Source organism: Ursus arctos, unplaced genomic scaffold (assembly GCF_023065955.2).
Source record: "Ursus arctos isolate Adak ecotype North America unplaced genomic scaffold, UrsArc2.0 scaffold_8, whole genome shotgun sequence".
In the NCBI taxonomy this organism is placed as follows: Eukaryota; Metazoa; Chordata; class Mammalia; order Carnivora; family Ursidae; genus Ursus; species Ursus arctos.
In genome coordinates, this window is record NW_026623100.1 from 56,728,339 (window position 1) to 56,742,916 (window position 14,578).

Genomic DNA, 14,578 nt, shown 5'->3' on the forward strand with positions numbered 1-14,578 from the left:
TTTAGAACTTGTTGTCTGGAGTACCAATCCACTGTGTTCCCACCATAACATATTGCTCCCCATGTTCGTTTTATGTATTATCTGCACCTACTTCCTCCCACCCCCCACTTACTGGATAGCAGAACTCCTTCAGAAAAGAGAGCACATGGTAAGGAGGTATTAAATCACATGCTCACCAATTCACCAGTCTTGCTTGTTGTTTTCTGACAGTTGTGCTATGTGTAACTTGCAGACCTATCCCTCAAGGTCTAGGAAGAGAAGGGAAAGGGACATGGGCTAATGACGTGAAAAAAGGAGAAGCAGGCGTGGAGTCCTAGCCACTCCTCATCTCAGCCAGACAAACCTACTTCCTGTCCCATGGACAATGCCTTGCAGTTGAAATACCTTCGTATCCACCTGGCATCAAAACAAGGCTTTCTCTTTCCACATTGATTTGTGTGTGGGTTGTTTTTTTTTTTAAGATTTATTTATTTATTTGAGAGAGAGAGAGAAAGAGAGAACATGCAGGGGTAGGCACAGAGGGAGAGAGACTCTTAAGCAGACTCCATGCTGAGCATGGAGCCTGACATAGGGCTTGATCCCAGGACTTAAGCTGAAACCAAGAGTCAGACACTCAACTGACTGAGCCACTCAGGTGCTCCTCTTTCCACATTGTTTTGCTTGACAGGAATGAAGCATTATTCCTTCCGTTCAATAGCATTTTTTTTAATGGTAATAAGGATGATAAGGGTATAATATCTTGGACATTTTTATTGGTTTCATAAATTGGCGTAACACAGTTAAGAATATACTTGGAATATTTATACACCATGACCCATGGGTTGCCTGTCTGGGAACCTATTCTAAGGATATTATCCAAATGATGGAAGAAGTTATATAAGAAGATGTAAATCACAGTGTCATTTGTAACAGTGAAAAATTAGAACAAACCAAATGTCCAGCAATGAAGAAGTGATTAAATGTTTTGTTCTCTCCCCTGCTCAATGGCTATTTTGCAGTCATTAAAAAAATGAGGCTTATGTACTAAAAATATTTACACATGAAATGGTATGATGCTGGAATTTGCTTCAGAATAATCCAGGGGAGATGGGGAAGTGGGTAAGAGCATAGATGAAACAAGATTGGCCAGGAGTTAATAACTGTTTCATCTGGTGATGGCTAGGCAGTGGCCCACTAACTTTTTGTACTTTTGAAATCTTACATGAGAAAGTTTGTACATGATGGTCATATAGATTGTGTAACAAGGAAAATGATAAAGATAACCTGTTATGTGGAAAAATAAGATAAAAATTATATACTGTAATTACAAGTATCTAAAAATGTATAGAAGAAAGACAATATGAAACAACCCAAAATAATAACTGATTGTATTAGGACTGTTGATACTTTCTCTTCCTTTATTCTTATAAATTTTATGTCATATAGGTATATGACTTTTCGGATTAAAAAATGGAATTATAAAATGTTTGCTTACCCTTTCTCACCCTTGAAATCTCAAATTTATTTATTCCGCATAGCATAGAATTATCTTCGCTCTTGACTCCACATCCCTGTAAAGCCCCCACATGTGCTGTGCAGTCTCACTTTCTCTGTGTAGATGATCTCCTTTGTGTATTTTTGCTACACATTGAAAATTCTGATTTACGTTCTTCAAGTTGCCTGAATTACCCTCGCTGCCCAAATAAGGTTTGCTTGTGAAATCCAAAGTGATTTTAACACAAGTCTAAACAAAATATGATGTGTGACTTAGCTACCAAAACTCGCGTGACTGGTATTTCAGAGACCACCACGAATGACTTTTAAATTGCCTGATATCTGGAATTAATGAAGTCACCGCTTTTTCTCTTATGTTGAGAGCGAGAACAGCCATGTTTTTTTTCTGTGGTGTCCGGTGTTTCCTTTCGCGCGCTCCTGGCTTCCATTTTAAACACTCAGGGCGTGGGAACCATGGCGACCGTTGACTACGGGAGCCTACGGAGCTGTCTTCTGTTACTGGACTTGTAGTTTTTACGGGGATGTTTGATGACACTTCTATGTTCCCTGTTCCTTTAAAGCAAGAAGGTAGAGCGTGAAGTAAAAGCTTTGGCAGCGCTTCGTCACCCAAATATCGTTCACTACTGTAGCTGCTGGGCCGGGGAGGATTACGATCCTGAGGACAGCATAAATCCTTCAAGGTAACTAAAAAGAATTCTCGTAGCCCTAGTAGGAGGGAGGAAACTGGTACTTACCAGGTGTGGGCCACCAGCTAAGGCCATGCATCGTGACAGTTACCGTCACCACCACAAACACTGAGACACTGTTAGGTCTCCAGTCACCAGGTAAGGAAATAATGAGTAATCTTTTTGTGGCTCTTATTCCTTGCTCCAAACTTGCTTAATTTTTTTTTTTAATTGTCCTCCGCTACTTTCAGAATCTCAGGGTTAGCCTTTTTGTCGCCATTATTCCACGTGTAGGTTGGCTCACACGCCCCAGCCTCAGGCCAGGCTGTAAATGCAGCTTGGTGAAGAAAGTTTGATTGTGTTATAGACGCTACAGCTGGAAGCAGTGGCCAGCACTTTCCTGTCTTTCTCAGAGGCCCCCGTTGATGGGGTGAGGTCAAGAGGGACTCTCTCTTTTCAAAATTTTTGAATTTTTTTAAGTAGGCTCCATGCCCACCCTGGGGCTTGAACTCACGACCCTGAGATTAGGAGTCACATGCTCTACTGACTGAGCCAGCCAGGCGCCCCAAGGAGTCTCTCCTGAATACAACCACACCACTTATGGTGGAACGGTGGGCAGTGAAAATAATTTGAAGACTACGAGCTGTGATGTGGGTACCCCACCTGGTATCACTCATGTTTTGTCTCAAGCCCCTGACAAAGGACTGGAAGGTTCTAAAGACCTGGCATCTCCCTCTGAGAGCCAGCCAGTGTTTCTTGGGACCATCCTCACGGAAATCCTGAGGACATTGGAGGCCTGTTCATTCATCAACTCCCGACTCCAGCCCCAGCGCCACACGGTGTAATCGAGAGCTTTATCATTAGTTTCAGGAGTTACTGACCATCGGCATACAGACAGGACTTTTTCAGCTTTCAGCAAATTCTTGGCTTTCTCTTCCTATTTTCTAGCCGACATAAGTTCAAAGAATATAAATTAATATTGAGGCCAACCTAGTTTAGAAAGCAACATAAAAAGCATGGTTAGCAAAATCAGTCCTCACAGGTATGTCATAACAATTTATTGGCACTTCTCTTTGAGAACCTATCCTTACATTATTGTTTTTTATTTGTTTTGCCTGTATTTCTCTCTCATTAAACCGTAACCCACATGACAGCAAGGATGGTATCTAACTCGTTTTATCTCTAGGTTCCTGTTCTGTGCTTTTACAAAACAGATGCTCAGTAGGTCAATAGTAAATTAAAACATTCCAGAATTATTTTATGTAGTAATGAACTTTGGTTTTCTTTAATTCCATTGTATTAATGTTCCTTTTCCGATTAGCAAAGGTGATCAAGGATCCTTTACCGTTAAAGAACAGGCAGGCTCATACTTCATAAAGAAGTTAACAAATAAAGCTCTGGACATTTGGGAACTTATGATTTAAATAAAAAATGATTTATTGTATTTCAATGCATGTTTATTTATTATATTTAGATTTCTGTTTTGAGACATGTTTTGGGATTCTTGCGGAGATAAAGTATAATTTTAAAAAGAAAGGTTATTTTTTATAAATTTATTTTTATTGCTCCTTGTAACATCCTGCGAATTTTATATCCAGACCAAAGATTAAGTGCCTTCTCATCCAAATGGAATTCTGTGATAAAGGGACATTGGAGGCATGGATTGATAACAGAAGAGGCAAGAAACCAGACAAACCCTTGTCTCTGGAGTTATACGAACAAATAGCAGCAGGCGTGGAGTATATACACAACCAACAGCTAATTCACAGAGACCTTAAGGTACACGGAAAATGTACTATTCGGATTTGATAAATATGATTTAGTAATTTTAAATTTTATCTTCTCTAGTTTTAGAATTGATTGACAGTCTTGAGGAAATAATATATCTGATCCTTTAAAGTTAGAATGGATCTTGAACTTGTCCCAAATACCTTTCCATAGCACCACTCAGAAGGTCTCCAGGACAAATGAATTTATCGAGACAATCGGAAGGAGCCCTATAGGCAGGAGCTCATTCACTTCCGGTGCCCTCTGGCTGCTCGTCATACTCCCGTCGCAAACACCAGTAGCTTGAGTAGGCTGAACGTTTGTGCGCAGACCTTCACTGTGGCTGCTTGTCCCTGCCTCTGCCGCTACTCAGGCTTGTTTGAGAAGCAGAAGGGACTCCCGGGACTGGCTTTGGGGACCTGGTTCTCTTAATTTCTCAGTCACTACTCTTGAGGGCAATCACAGCTACTGAGTCCAGAGTCTACAATTTTCTTGGCATTTGAGTAGACATTTCTACCCCATGACTGGAAAACTATAGTAACCCAAATCTTGGAACACATAACATACCTTTGTATTTTTATTTTCTGCTGGCTTCTTAGCTTCTTTCATGGTCTAGATGAGCTGTTTTCCCATTTTACTTTCTCATCAAAATGAAAGAAGGGACAGAAGAGGTTTTCACGGTGTCTCCCAGTCTCTCTTCCCTGTAATCTGCCCACTCCCATCACAAACTAGCCATGCGGAATCCTAGCATGGAGTCTTTGTTCATGCGCTTCTTGCTCGGAACACTCGTCTGCTTGTTTCTTTGGTCTCAATTTCTTTACGTAGCCTTTCCTGATCACTCTGGATCCAGCAGAAGCACCTCGTCTATAGGGATCCTGGCTGTTGGCTTACCCTGCCCATCTACAGTAGCCAGGAATGAGGAATGAAGCAAAAGAGTTTCTTGAGAAGAAGAAGCACCTGTGTATAGAGTTGTTGGGCCTAGATAGGAATAATTGGCCCATAAAAGATAGTATGTCTTTGGTCTGCCCCCAGGAGCTGGAGGCTTAAGGTCTTTGTGTTGGAATCCACCTGGTTCCATCTTTTCTTTTCTTTTTTCTTTCCTTTCCTTTTCTTTTCTTTCCTTTCCTTTCCTTTTTTCTCTTCTCCTCTCTTTTCTCTTTTCCTTTCCTTTCTTTTCTCTTTTCTTTTCTTTCTTGATTTTATTTATTTATTTGAGAGAGAGAGAGCACGAGAGAAAGCACGAGCAGAGAGGAGGGGCAGAGAGAGTGGGAGAGGGAGAAGCCGATTCCCCACTGAGCAGGGAGACTGACTCGGAGCTCCTGGGATCATGACCTGAGCTGAAGGCACACGCTTAACTGACTAAGCTACCCAGGCACTGGTTCCGTCTTTCTTTAACAATATCTTAAAGGTGTATTTTAAAGTTGGAATGTTATAAGAAGTATGTTCAAAAGAATACATTTAGAATGGCTATGCCTTCACTTTGGAATAATTCATATATTTGGTTCAATAAAAAATTAAGCACAATTACTTTTAAAGTAATCTGCAAATAAATGCAGACATTTGGGTATTAACTCCCAGGCCCCCCTCTGGATGAATCCATGAAGCTGACAGGTGCTGCCTGGTTGTTCCTTTCCCTAGCATCCCTGTCTCCCACGCTGCCTGTGCCCTGTGTCACGGGGTGTTCTTTTCTTGGGTCTGTTTGCAGACAGTGTTCGCACCATGTCTGCAGCTGCTCAAACATCAGACTTTGATACTCCTGAGCCTTCTTGCCTCCTAGCATTTCTAGCTTTACTGCTACAGTTGCTGCTTTATCCCACCTGAGAGAAGATGCCAGCCGAAGGCGTGCACCTTTCTCTGGGATGCTTCACACAATACCAGCTGTAGGTGGTTTTTGCCAGAGAATGGTCTTTACCCCAGGAAGTCCCTATTGTATAAAGTCTACCAGCATTTACCACTTTCTGTCAGAATCTGAAGAATTAGACCATCACATCTTTACATCCTACATCTGAAACTTACATGTCAATTATATCTCAGTAATAAAAAAAATTACTATGGAGCAAATAAAAAAATATTACTATGGAGCAAAATGGAGGAAAAAAAACTGGATGAAGATACTGGTGAGGGACATAGAGGTTTCTAGAGTAGAAGCTTCTGGAGGTTCTTTCTCTCTGTAGACCCAGGCTCTTTGGTCAGCCTTGGCCTGACGATTCCGCCCTTTTTCCTGTACCTCCTTTATAAAGTTTGCACCTTTTTTTTTTTTGCCTTGTCATAGCATAACCGATTAGACAAAATGTGACCTTATTTTTGTTTTTCTTTTTAATGACCTATAAACAAGTGATCTGGCATTCCTACTAGACAGTTTCATGCAGCTTATATATGTAGAAGCATCGTAAATGCAACCTCAGTGTTTCTCAGAGTCGGTTATAGACCTGTGTGTGGGACCTGTGTGCACTTGCAAACCCAACATATTCCTACCGGGTAACTCGAATACTGCGTTGGTAGGTTTTCTCCCTACACCCAACCCACTCCCATCTGCAGCTTTCCATCTTTATTATTGGCAGTAGATTCCAATCTCTTTGTTAATGGCTCTAATCTAACTGCTAATTTCTGCATGAGCCTTTTTAGGCTGGCTTCTTGCAAGCTCCTCTTTTAGCCTTCTTGGCTTTTTGGTCTCTTTCCTGTCAGCTCCTTTGCTAGGCCCTCTCGTGAGTATTACTTACCTTCTAGAGTTTGCATGGTAAAGCCCAACCTTGTATTCAAAGTTGTCTTTTCAAGAATGACAAAATATATATTTTTAAATATTTTATTTTTAAAAGATGTCTACACCCAACGTGGAGCTTGAACTCACCACCCTGAGATCAAGATTCACACACTCCACCAACTGAGCCAGCCAGGTGCCCCAGGAATAGCAAACTATTAATCTCCTTATCAACAACCTTCCTGTTTTCATGGTCTTTAGAATGTTGGTCAATACCTCTACAAAATTGTGGAGTAGGATGAACACTCCCCATTTTGTACCCCCCCCCCTTTTCAATCTGCTTAGAGAATTACATACATGGGCAGAAATACTTAAGTGCTAGTTATCAGCTTCTAGTTAATGTGGCCTGCCTTCAAGGACAGAGGGCATCTGGAGAAATTGACATCAAGGAAATCCCCAGGAGAAATTCTGCACAGGATATCTTAACAGCATTATTGAGAAGAGACTCATTCTGAGAATCTCAGACTTAGAGATCTGAAGGGCTTCTACTTCAATCCCCAGCAGATCCTGGACTCATATCTGCAGCATTTCTACCAAGTCGATGTCCAGCCCCACTTTGAATACTCCCTGAGATGAGGACTCTCAAATTCCCATTCTTTGGACCAGACTATTAGTATATTAAAGCAAGACTTTTGGTTGTTTCTACCCTCTAGTACTGTGCAGAGTGAATCCACCTTCCACTAAGCTTCTCTTCAGATCAGATATTTGAAGTCAGCTATGCCTGAAGTCTTCTCTGCTGACAGCGAAGTCCTTACTTTAAAGACCTGTGATCTTAAATATCCTGTTTTGGGCCACCTGTGTAAGGGTAAATGCCTTATAAGGAGATAGAAAAATAGCCCTTGTTAAATATGATTTGGATATGTGATAACAGTCTGTGAAATTGGTACTTATAAATTAAATATTGGGTTTTTTTTTTCTGTAGCCAGGTAACATATTTTTAGTAAATACAAAACACATAAAGATTGGAGACTTTGGACTTGTGACATCCTCGAAAGATTATGAAAATCGGACAAGTAATAAAGGAACTCTTCGATATATGAGCCCAGAGCAGGTGAGGTTCCTTTATTTTCTATGTATTTTTCACTTCTTTTGTGTTATTTTTAACTATAGAGATAATAGACACCTCTTATAAAATTAAAACAACACAGAAGCATATAGAATAAAAATGGAAAATTCCCTTTAACGTTCCTTTCTACTCCTTCTCTTCTTACAGAGTCTGTTGTTTATCCTTTTAGATAATTTTCTGTGAGTTACAAACATATATAAACACAAGTATATATGGATATAGAGACTTTTGCATAAAGATATAAGGACATGCTTTTACAAAGTTACTGTAATGTTATTTTGCAACTTAATTTTTTCCCACTCAACAATGTATCCTAATCCTTCTGTATCAGTCCATGTGGATCTCACATCTATCTTAGCGACTGTATTGTATGCTGACCTATACCATCATTTATGTAACTGTTTCCTTATTGACGGGTTATTTATTTAGGCTGTTAGCAAGTTTTTACATGTTTTTCCCCTTATCTTTGACACTAAAAACAAGTGTTTCCATGATCATCTGTGATAGATTCCTTCAAGTGAATTATTGAATAGAATAAGTGCATTTCAGATTTGGCCAATACTGTGAAATTGTCATACCCAGAAAAGTGATCCTACTATGCCTTCCTCCCAGCGTGCTGGAGAATGTTGCATTCTCCTTCCCATTCCCAATCAGACTAGGGTGCTAGCAGACTGCAGTTTGGGCCACTTGCTTGTTCAGTCTGCATTTTTCAGATTTTTAGTTAGGAAGGCCATCTTTACACATATTTACTTAGGATTTTTCTGCAGATTCTCTGTTTGTGTCCTTTCCTCATTTTTCTTAATTAGGTTATCCGTTGCTAATTTATTTGTAAGGGATATTTTTATATTTCGGTTATTGATTCTGTATCTGTTAACCATATTGCAGATTTGTTTTCCTTGATTGTTAGTAATTTCTTTGTTTATGCTGTATCGTGGAAGCTTTTAAGTTGTCATGTTTATCAGTGTTTTCTTTATGGCTGCTGGGTTTCTCATTTTTATTTTGGAGGCCATTTCTCCCACAACATTACAAAAAGATTTTGTGTTTTTACTTTAGTTTAGACTAACTCGAATTAGGTTTTGTCTATACATGTGAGGAAGGGATATATATCTTGATCTTCCTCATGTGGATATGCGGTTGCCCATCACCATGTATCAGATGGTTTGTGATTTAAGCTTTTATATTAAGGAAAATTCGTAGAAACAAAAAGTAGAACAGAAGTTGCCGGGGCCTGAGGGAGGAAGAATGGGAAATAGTTTAATGGTTCAGCTCTGTTTGGGATGATGGAAATTTTTAAAAATAGATACTGGTGATGGTTGCATGACTTTGTAAAGGTACTTAATGCCACCAAATTGCACACATGAAATGGTTAAAATGGTAAATTTTATGTATATTTTACCATAATAAAAATTGTATTTTTAGTCAAAACAGTATGGTAGTGGCACAAAAATAGACATGTAGATCAATGGAACAGAATAGAAAACCCAGATATGAACCCACAATTATAAGGTCCATTAATCTTTGACAAAGCAAGAAAGAATATCCAATGGGAAAAAGACAGTCCCTTCAATAAATGGTGTTAGGAAAATCGGACAGCCACATGCAAAAGAATGAAACTGGACCACTTTCTTACACCATACACCAAAATAAATTCAAAATGGATTAAAGACCTAAATGTGAGACTTGCAACCATAAAAATCCTTAAAGAGAACATAGGCAGTAATCTCTGACATCAACCATAGCAACTTATTTCTATATATGCGTCTCCTGAGGCAAGGGAAACAAAAGCAAAAATAAACTATTGGGACTACATCAAAATTTAAAAAGCTTCTGCACAGTGAAGGAAACAATCAACAACACTAAAAGGCAGCCTACAGAATGGGAGAAGATATTTGCAAATGACCTATCCCATAAAGGGTTAGTATCCAAAATATGTAAAGAACTCATAACACTCAATACCTAAAAAACAAATAATCCAATTAAAAAAATAGCCAGAAGACATGAATAGATATTTTTCCAAAGAAGACATACAGATGACCAACAGACACATGAAAAGATGCTCAACATCACTTATCATCAGCGAAATGCAAATCAAAACTACAGTGAGATATCATCTCACACCTGTCAGAATAGCTAAAATCAACAACACAAGTGTTAGTGAGAATGTGGAGAAAGGGGAACCCTCTTGCACTGTTGGTGGGACTGCAAACTCTGGAAAACAGTATGGAAGTTTCTCACAAAGTTAAAAATAGAACTACCCTGTAAATTAGCAATCGCACTGCTAGGTATTTACCCAAAGAATACAAAACTACTAATCCAAACGGATACCTGCATCCCGATGTTTATAGCAGCATTATCTTACAAATTACGGTAACAGCCCAAGTGTCCATCGACTGATGAGTGGATAAAGAAGATGTGGGAGACACACACACACACACACACACACACACACACATACACATGCTTGCGCGCACACACAGACACACAGACACACAGACACAGATACACACACACACACTAGAATATAACTCAGCCATAAAAAAGAATAAAATCTTGCTATTTGCAATGATGTGGATAGACGTAGAGAGAATTATGCTAAATGAAATAAGTCAGTCAGAGAAGACAAATATCATATGATTTCACTAATATGTGGAATTTAAGGAACAAAACAAATGAGCAAAGGGGAAAAAAAAAGAGAAGCAAACCAAGAAACAGACTCTTAACTATAGAGAACAAACAGATGGTCACCAGAGGGGAGGTGTGTGGGGGGATGGGTGAAATAGGTGATGGGGATTAAGGAGTGTGCTTGTGAGGAGCCCTGGGTGATGTACGGAAGGGTTGAGTTACTATATTGTACACCCGCACCTAATATTACACTGTATGTTAACTAACTGGAATTTAAAGAAAAACCTAAAAGAAATGCTATTTTATCATACGTGAAATTCCCACACACTCATGGATCTGTTTTTGGATGCTGTTCTGTCCAAATGACTTATTTTTATCTTTTTCTTTGTAACATCATACTATCTCAGTTATTATAGCATTATAATATTGGTTTTAGTATTTGGACAGCAGAACCTCCCACATTATTCTTCATTTTTTAAATGTTCTTAAGTTCACTATTTCATTTGGAATCAATGATAGCATCAGCTTGTCATGGTCCATCACTGGTGTTGAGATTTTTGACAGTAACGGCATTAAAGTAAAGGAGCCATGAGAGACTATGGTCTCTGGGAAACAAACTGAGGGCTTCGGAGGGGCGGGGGGTGGGGAATGGGATAGGCCGGTGATGGGTAGTAAGGAGGGCACGTATTGCATGGTGCACTGGGTGTTATATGCAAGTAATGAATCTTGGAACATTGCATCAAAAACTAGGGATGTACTGTATGGTGACTAACATAACATAATAAAAAAATTATTATTAAAAAAAAGTTAAGGAGTCAACTGAGGAGAATTGACATTGTTATATAGCCGAGACTTCTGCTCCAAGAAATGGGCAGGTTTCTCCCACTTCTTCAAGTCCTCTCTCAAGTCAGCCTTTGCCAGGCAATCCTGTGGTAACCGGCGACTCCCAATCTCCTAGTGGCATACAAAACACCAAAGATTTATTTCTCACCCATGTGATGTGTTGGCTGCAATCTGGCTGTGGTTTTGTTCCACGTGTCTCCTTCGTTCCAGAACCCAGGGCTGAAGGAAGCACCCTATCTGGGTCATTGCTGTCCTCATAGCAGGCTGCAGTGGCAGAACGCTGTGATGACTTGTGTGGGCTCTGCCCAAGAGTGGCATACATCACTAACCATCATGGCCCTGCACGAATTGCATGGCGCAACCCAAGGGGACGAGATGGCAAGTGTCGTCCTCTCACTGGGAGGCCAGGGCACAGCTGGGAGCAATGGCACACCTACCTTGAGGCCATTTTTATATTCTTCAGTGAAATTTTAAAATACTTTTTTTCTTCACGAAGACCACTTTATATTTTTAAAGTATTTCCCTCAATATGTATAGTGTTATGCTGTTAACATGGGACTCCTTGTATCTTATTGATTATTAATAAGTCTATTGATTTTAAAACATTTGTTTTTAATTGTGACAAGATACACAGCATAAAATTTATCGTGTTAACCATTTTTAAGCACACAGCTGAGTGGCATCAAGTACATTTATGTTGTGTGATCATTTCCACCATCCCTCCCCAGAATTCTTTTCATCTTGTAAAACTGAAACTCTGCACCCATCGAATAGCTCCGCATTCCCGTCTCCCCCAGCCCTGGCAGCCACCATCCTACTCTCTGTCTCTATGCGTTTGTCTACTCTAGATACCTTGTGTAAGTAGAATTGTCCAGTATTTGTCCTTTTGTGACTAGCTTCTTTCACCCAGCAGAATATCCTCAATATCACCCTTGTTGTAGCATATGTCAGAATTTCCTTCCTTTTTAAGGCTTAATGATATGCCATGGTATGGATGGACCACATTTGGTTTATCTGTTCATCCATCAGTGGATACTCGGGTTGCCCCTACCTTTTCGCTCTTGTGAAAATTGCTGTTATGAACCTGGTTGTACAACTATTGATTGTGAATGTTTGTCTTATATCTAGATTCATTACTCTAGTAGCTTATATTCTTTGGTTGATAGCTTATTGCCTATTTTTCATCTTTCTGTTGTTTGAGAATCTAGAATGGAGAGGACATCCAGCTGTTCCCTTTGGGGACCATGTAGCACAAAGACATAATTTAAGAGTTTTGTGGAGTGCGAACTTGGAAGAAAATAGGTGGCTAATGGCTCCCCTTTAACTCCCACTTTATTAAATATCTCCTGCACCCTGTATTGCCACCCTAAACATATTTTTTTAATTCATTTGTCATTGAGTTTTTCATTTTCTTAGTAATTTTTAAATTGAAAATCATTTTATTGGGGGATGATTTATACACCATAAAGTGTTCATATCTTAAATGTACATTTTTGACAAAGACGTATTCCTGTGAAACCCATAAGCTTATGAAAATGTAGAACATTGTTCTCACCTGTGAAAATTCCTTCAGGCCCTTTCCAATCCATCCCTTCTTCCCAGAGGCAATCAGTGCTCTGATGTCTATCACCACAGATTAGTTTTCCCTGTCTTGAGCTTCATATGAATGGAATCGTACTTTATGTACTTTTTTGTATTTGATTATTTCACTCAAAGTAATGTCTATTGGAGGACTTCTAGTTGTTGCTTATACCAACAGATTATTCCTTTTCATTACCGAGTACTATTCCATTGCCTGAATAGACCACAATGCGCTTATCCATTCTCCTGCGGGTGGGCATGCGAATTGCTTCCAGCAGAATATTGGGAATACATCTTCTGTGAACATTTGCATGCAAGTCACTTAGAACTATTTTACCTGCTGCATCTTATTTAACACCGTAGTCAAACTCTGAGGTTGAAACTTTTGGTATCCCCATTTTATGGTGGAGATTATTCTACCCTTGACGGTTAATTTACGTGGTTGATGCGGCTACTTCATGACAGATTTGAACCAGGGCAGTCAGACTCCACAGATATTGCTAACAAACGTGCTTTGTTACATGATGTAAGATATTTTGGTCAAATAACTTTTTTGGCTTCAGAAGTCACGGATGTTTATATTGGGTAAGTAACGAATATAAACCTATCTTGGTCTCTTCAGATTTCTTCAAAAGAATATGGAAAAGAAGTGGATATCTTTGCCTTGGGGCTAATTCTCGCAGAACTTCTTTACATATGTCCCACTCTTTCGGAAACAGTGGAGGTAAATAATCTCACAAAAAGAATTAAGCAACAAAAAGTATTAGCAGTCATCTCCAAAGTGCTGCTGAAGTGAATACCTTCATGTGAGGATCAGCTTGAATACATTCGTGTTGACTGAAAAGGAAATACGGATTTTATCTTTTCCATGTTTGGGCAACCAAAGCTTTTTGTTGAAGACCAAAACCTTTGGTCTTTCAGAGGTGTGTACACCTCATAAAACTACAGCTCTTTCTTATCTGAGTCGGTCAGTAAACTTCTACCGGTTGCCTGCTTTGCATACGACACTGTGCTAAGTGCTACCGGGTTATAAAAATGAATAAGCCTTGTTCTCGAGGAGCTTATGTTCTAGGATGGAAAATAAGAGAATGCGATGCATGTCTTGGGGGAAGACATGAAGTTTTGTGGAAATGGCTAGGACAGAGATCTTGCTAGCTATAGGGATTTCAGTTTCGGGGGGTATTTAAGCTGGCTTTGAAGGATTGGTTTGCTGCTAATGGTCCAAAATAGAAAGAAGACAATTCCAGCCTTCAGACAACAGTGTGCAGAGTGCGGGATTAGCAGGCAGTGGCATTTGTATTGGAGTATATAGTGACAAGGAAGTGATGGTTGATGGCACTGGAAAGACATGTCAGACCTAGATGAAGGCAAGATGGTGGACTTTCATGTGGAGACAGTGGGGAGCCGCTAAAGGCACTAGGCAGCTGGACAGCTTGGTCTGAAGATCAGTACAAGGACCTGGCCTGGAGCCAACGGCCTTCTCTGTACAATGGGGTAATGAAAATACCTATCCCATAAGATTCCAGAAAGGATGAAGGGAGATAATGCATATGATGCTCTTAACACTTCAACACGTCATGATGTTAAGGATGGGGCAAGGTGGGGAAGGGGTGTCCTGCGCACTTCTTGGCTAAGAAGCAAGTTTGGTTTTCCTCCCAAGTGAATAGTTCCCTAATGATTATATATGTATGTTTTCTTTTCAGATTTTTAAAGAGCTAAGGGCTGGCAAGTTCTCAGATGTGTTTGACGCCAGAGAAGTAAGCACTTGAAAATAATCAGAAT

The 14,578-nt window shown here is 39.7% G+C and overlaps 1 protein-coding gene across 4 annotated transcripts in view; it reads left to right on the forward strand.

Moving 5' to 3' along the window:
- EIF2AK2 (eukaryotic translation initiation factor 2 alpha kinase 2) overlaps positions 1–14,578 on the forward strand; it is a 35,035-nt gene that overhangs the window by 16,852 nt on the left and 3,605 nt on the right. For all 4 annotated transcript variants that reach the window (XM_026478967.4, XM_048222549.2, XM_026478972.4 and 1 more), the window contains 5 exons: positions 2,055–2,174; positions 3,758–3,938; positions 7,607–7,735; positions 13,419–13,520; positions 14,500–14,553. In XM_026478967.4, coding sequence (XP_026334752.1) covers positions 2,055–2,174; positions 3,758–3,938; positions 7,607–7,735; positions 13,419–13,520; positions 14,500–14,553 — 586 coding nt within the window. The remainder of the gene's footprint in view (positions 1–2,054; positions 2,175–3,757; positions 3,939–7,606; positions 7,736–13,418; positions 13,521–14,499; positions 14,554–14,578) is intronic.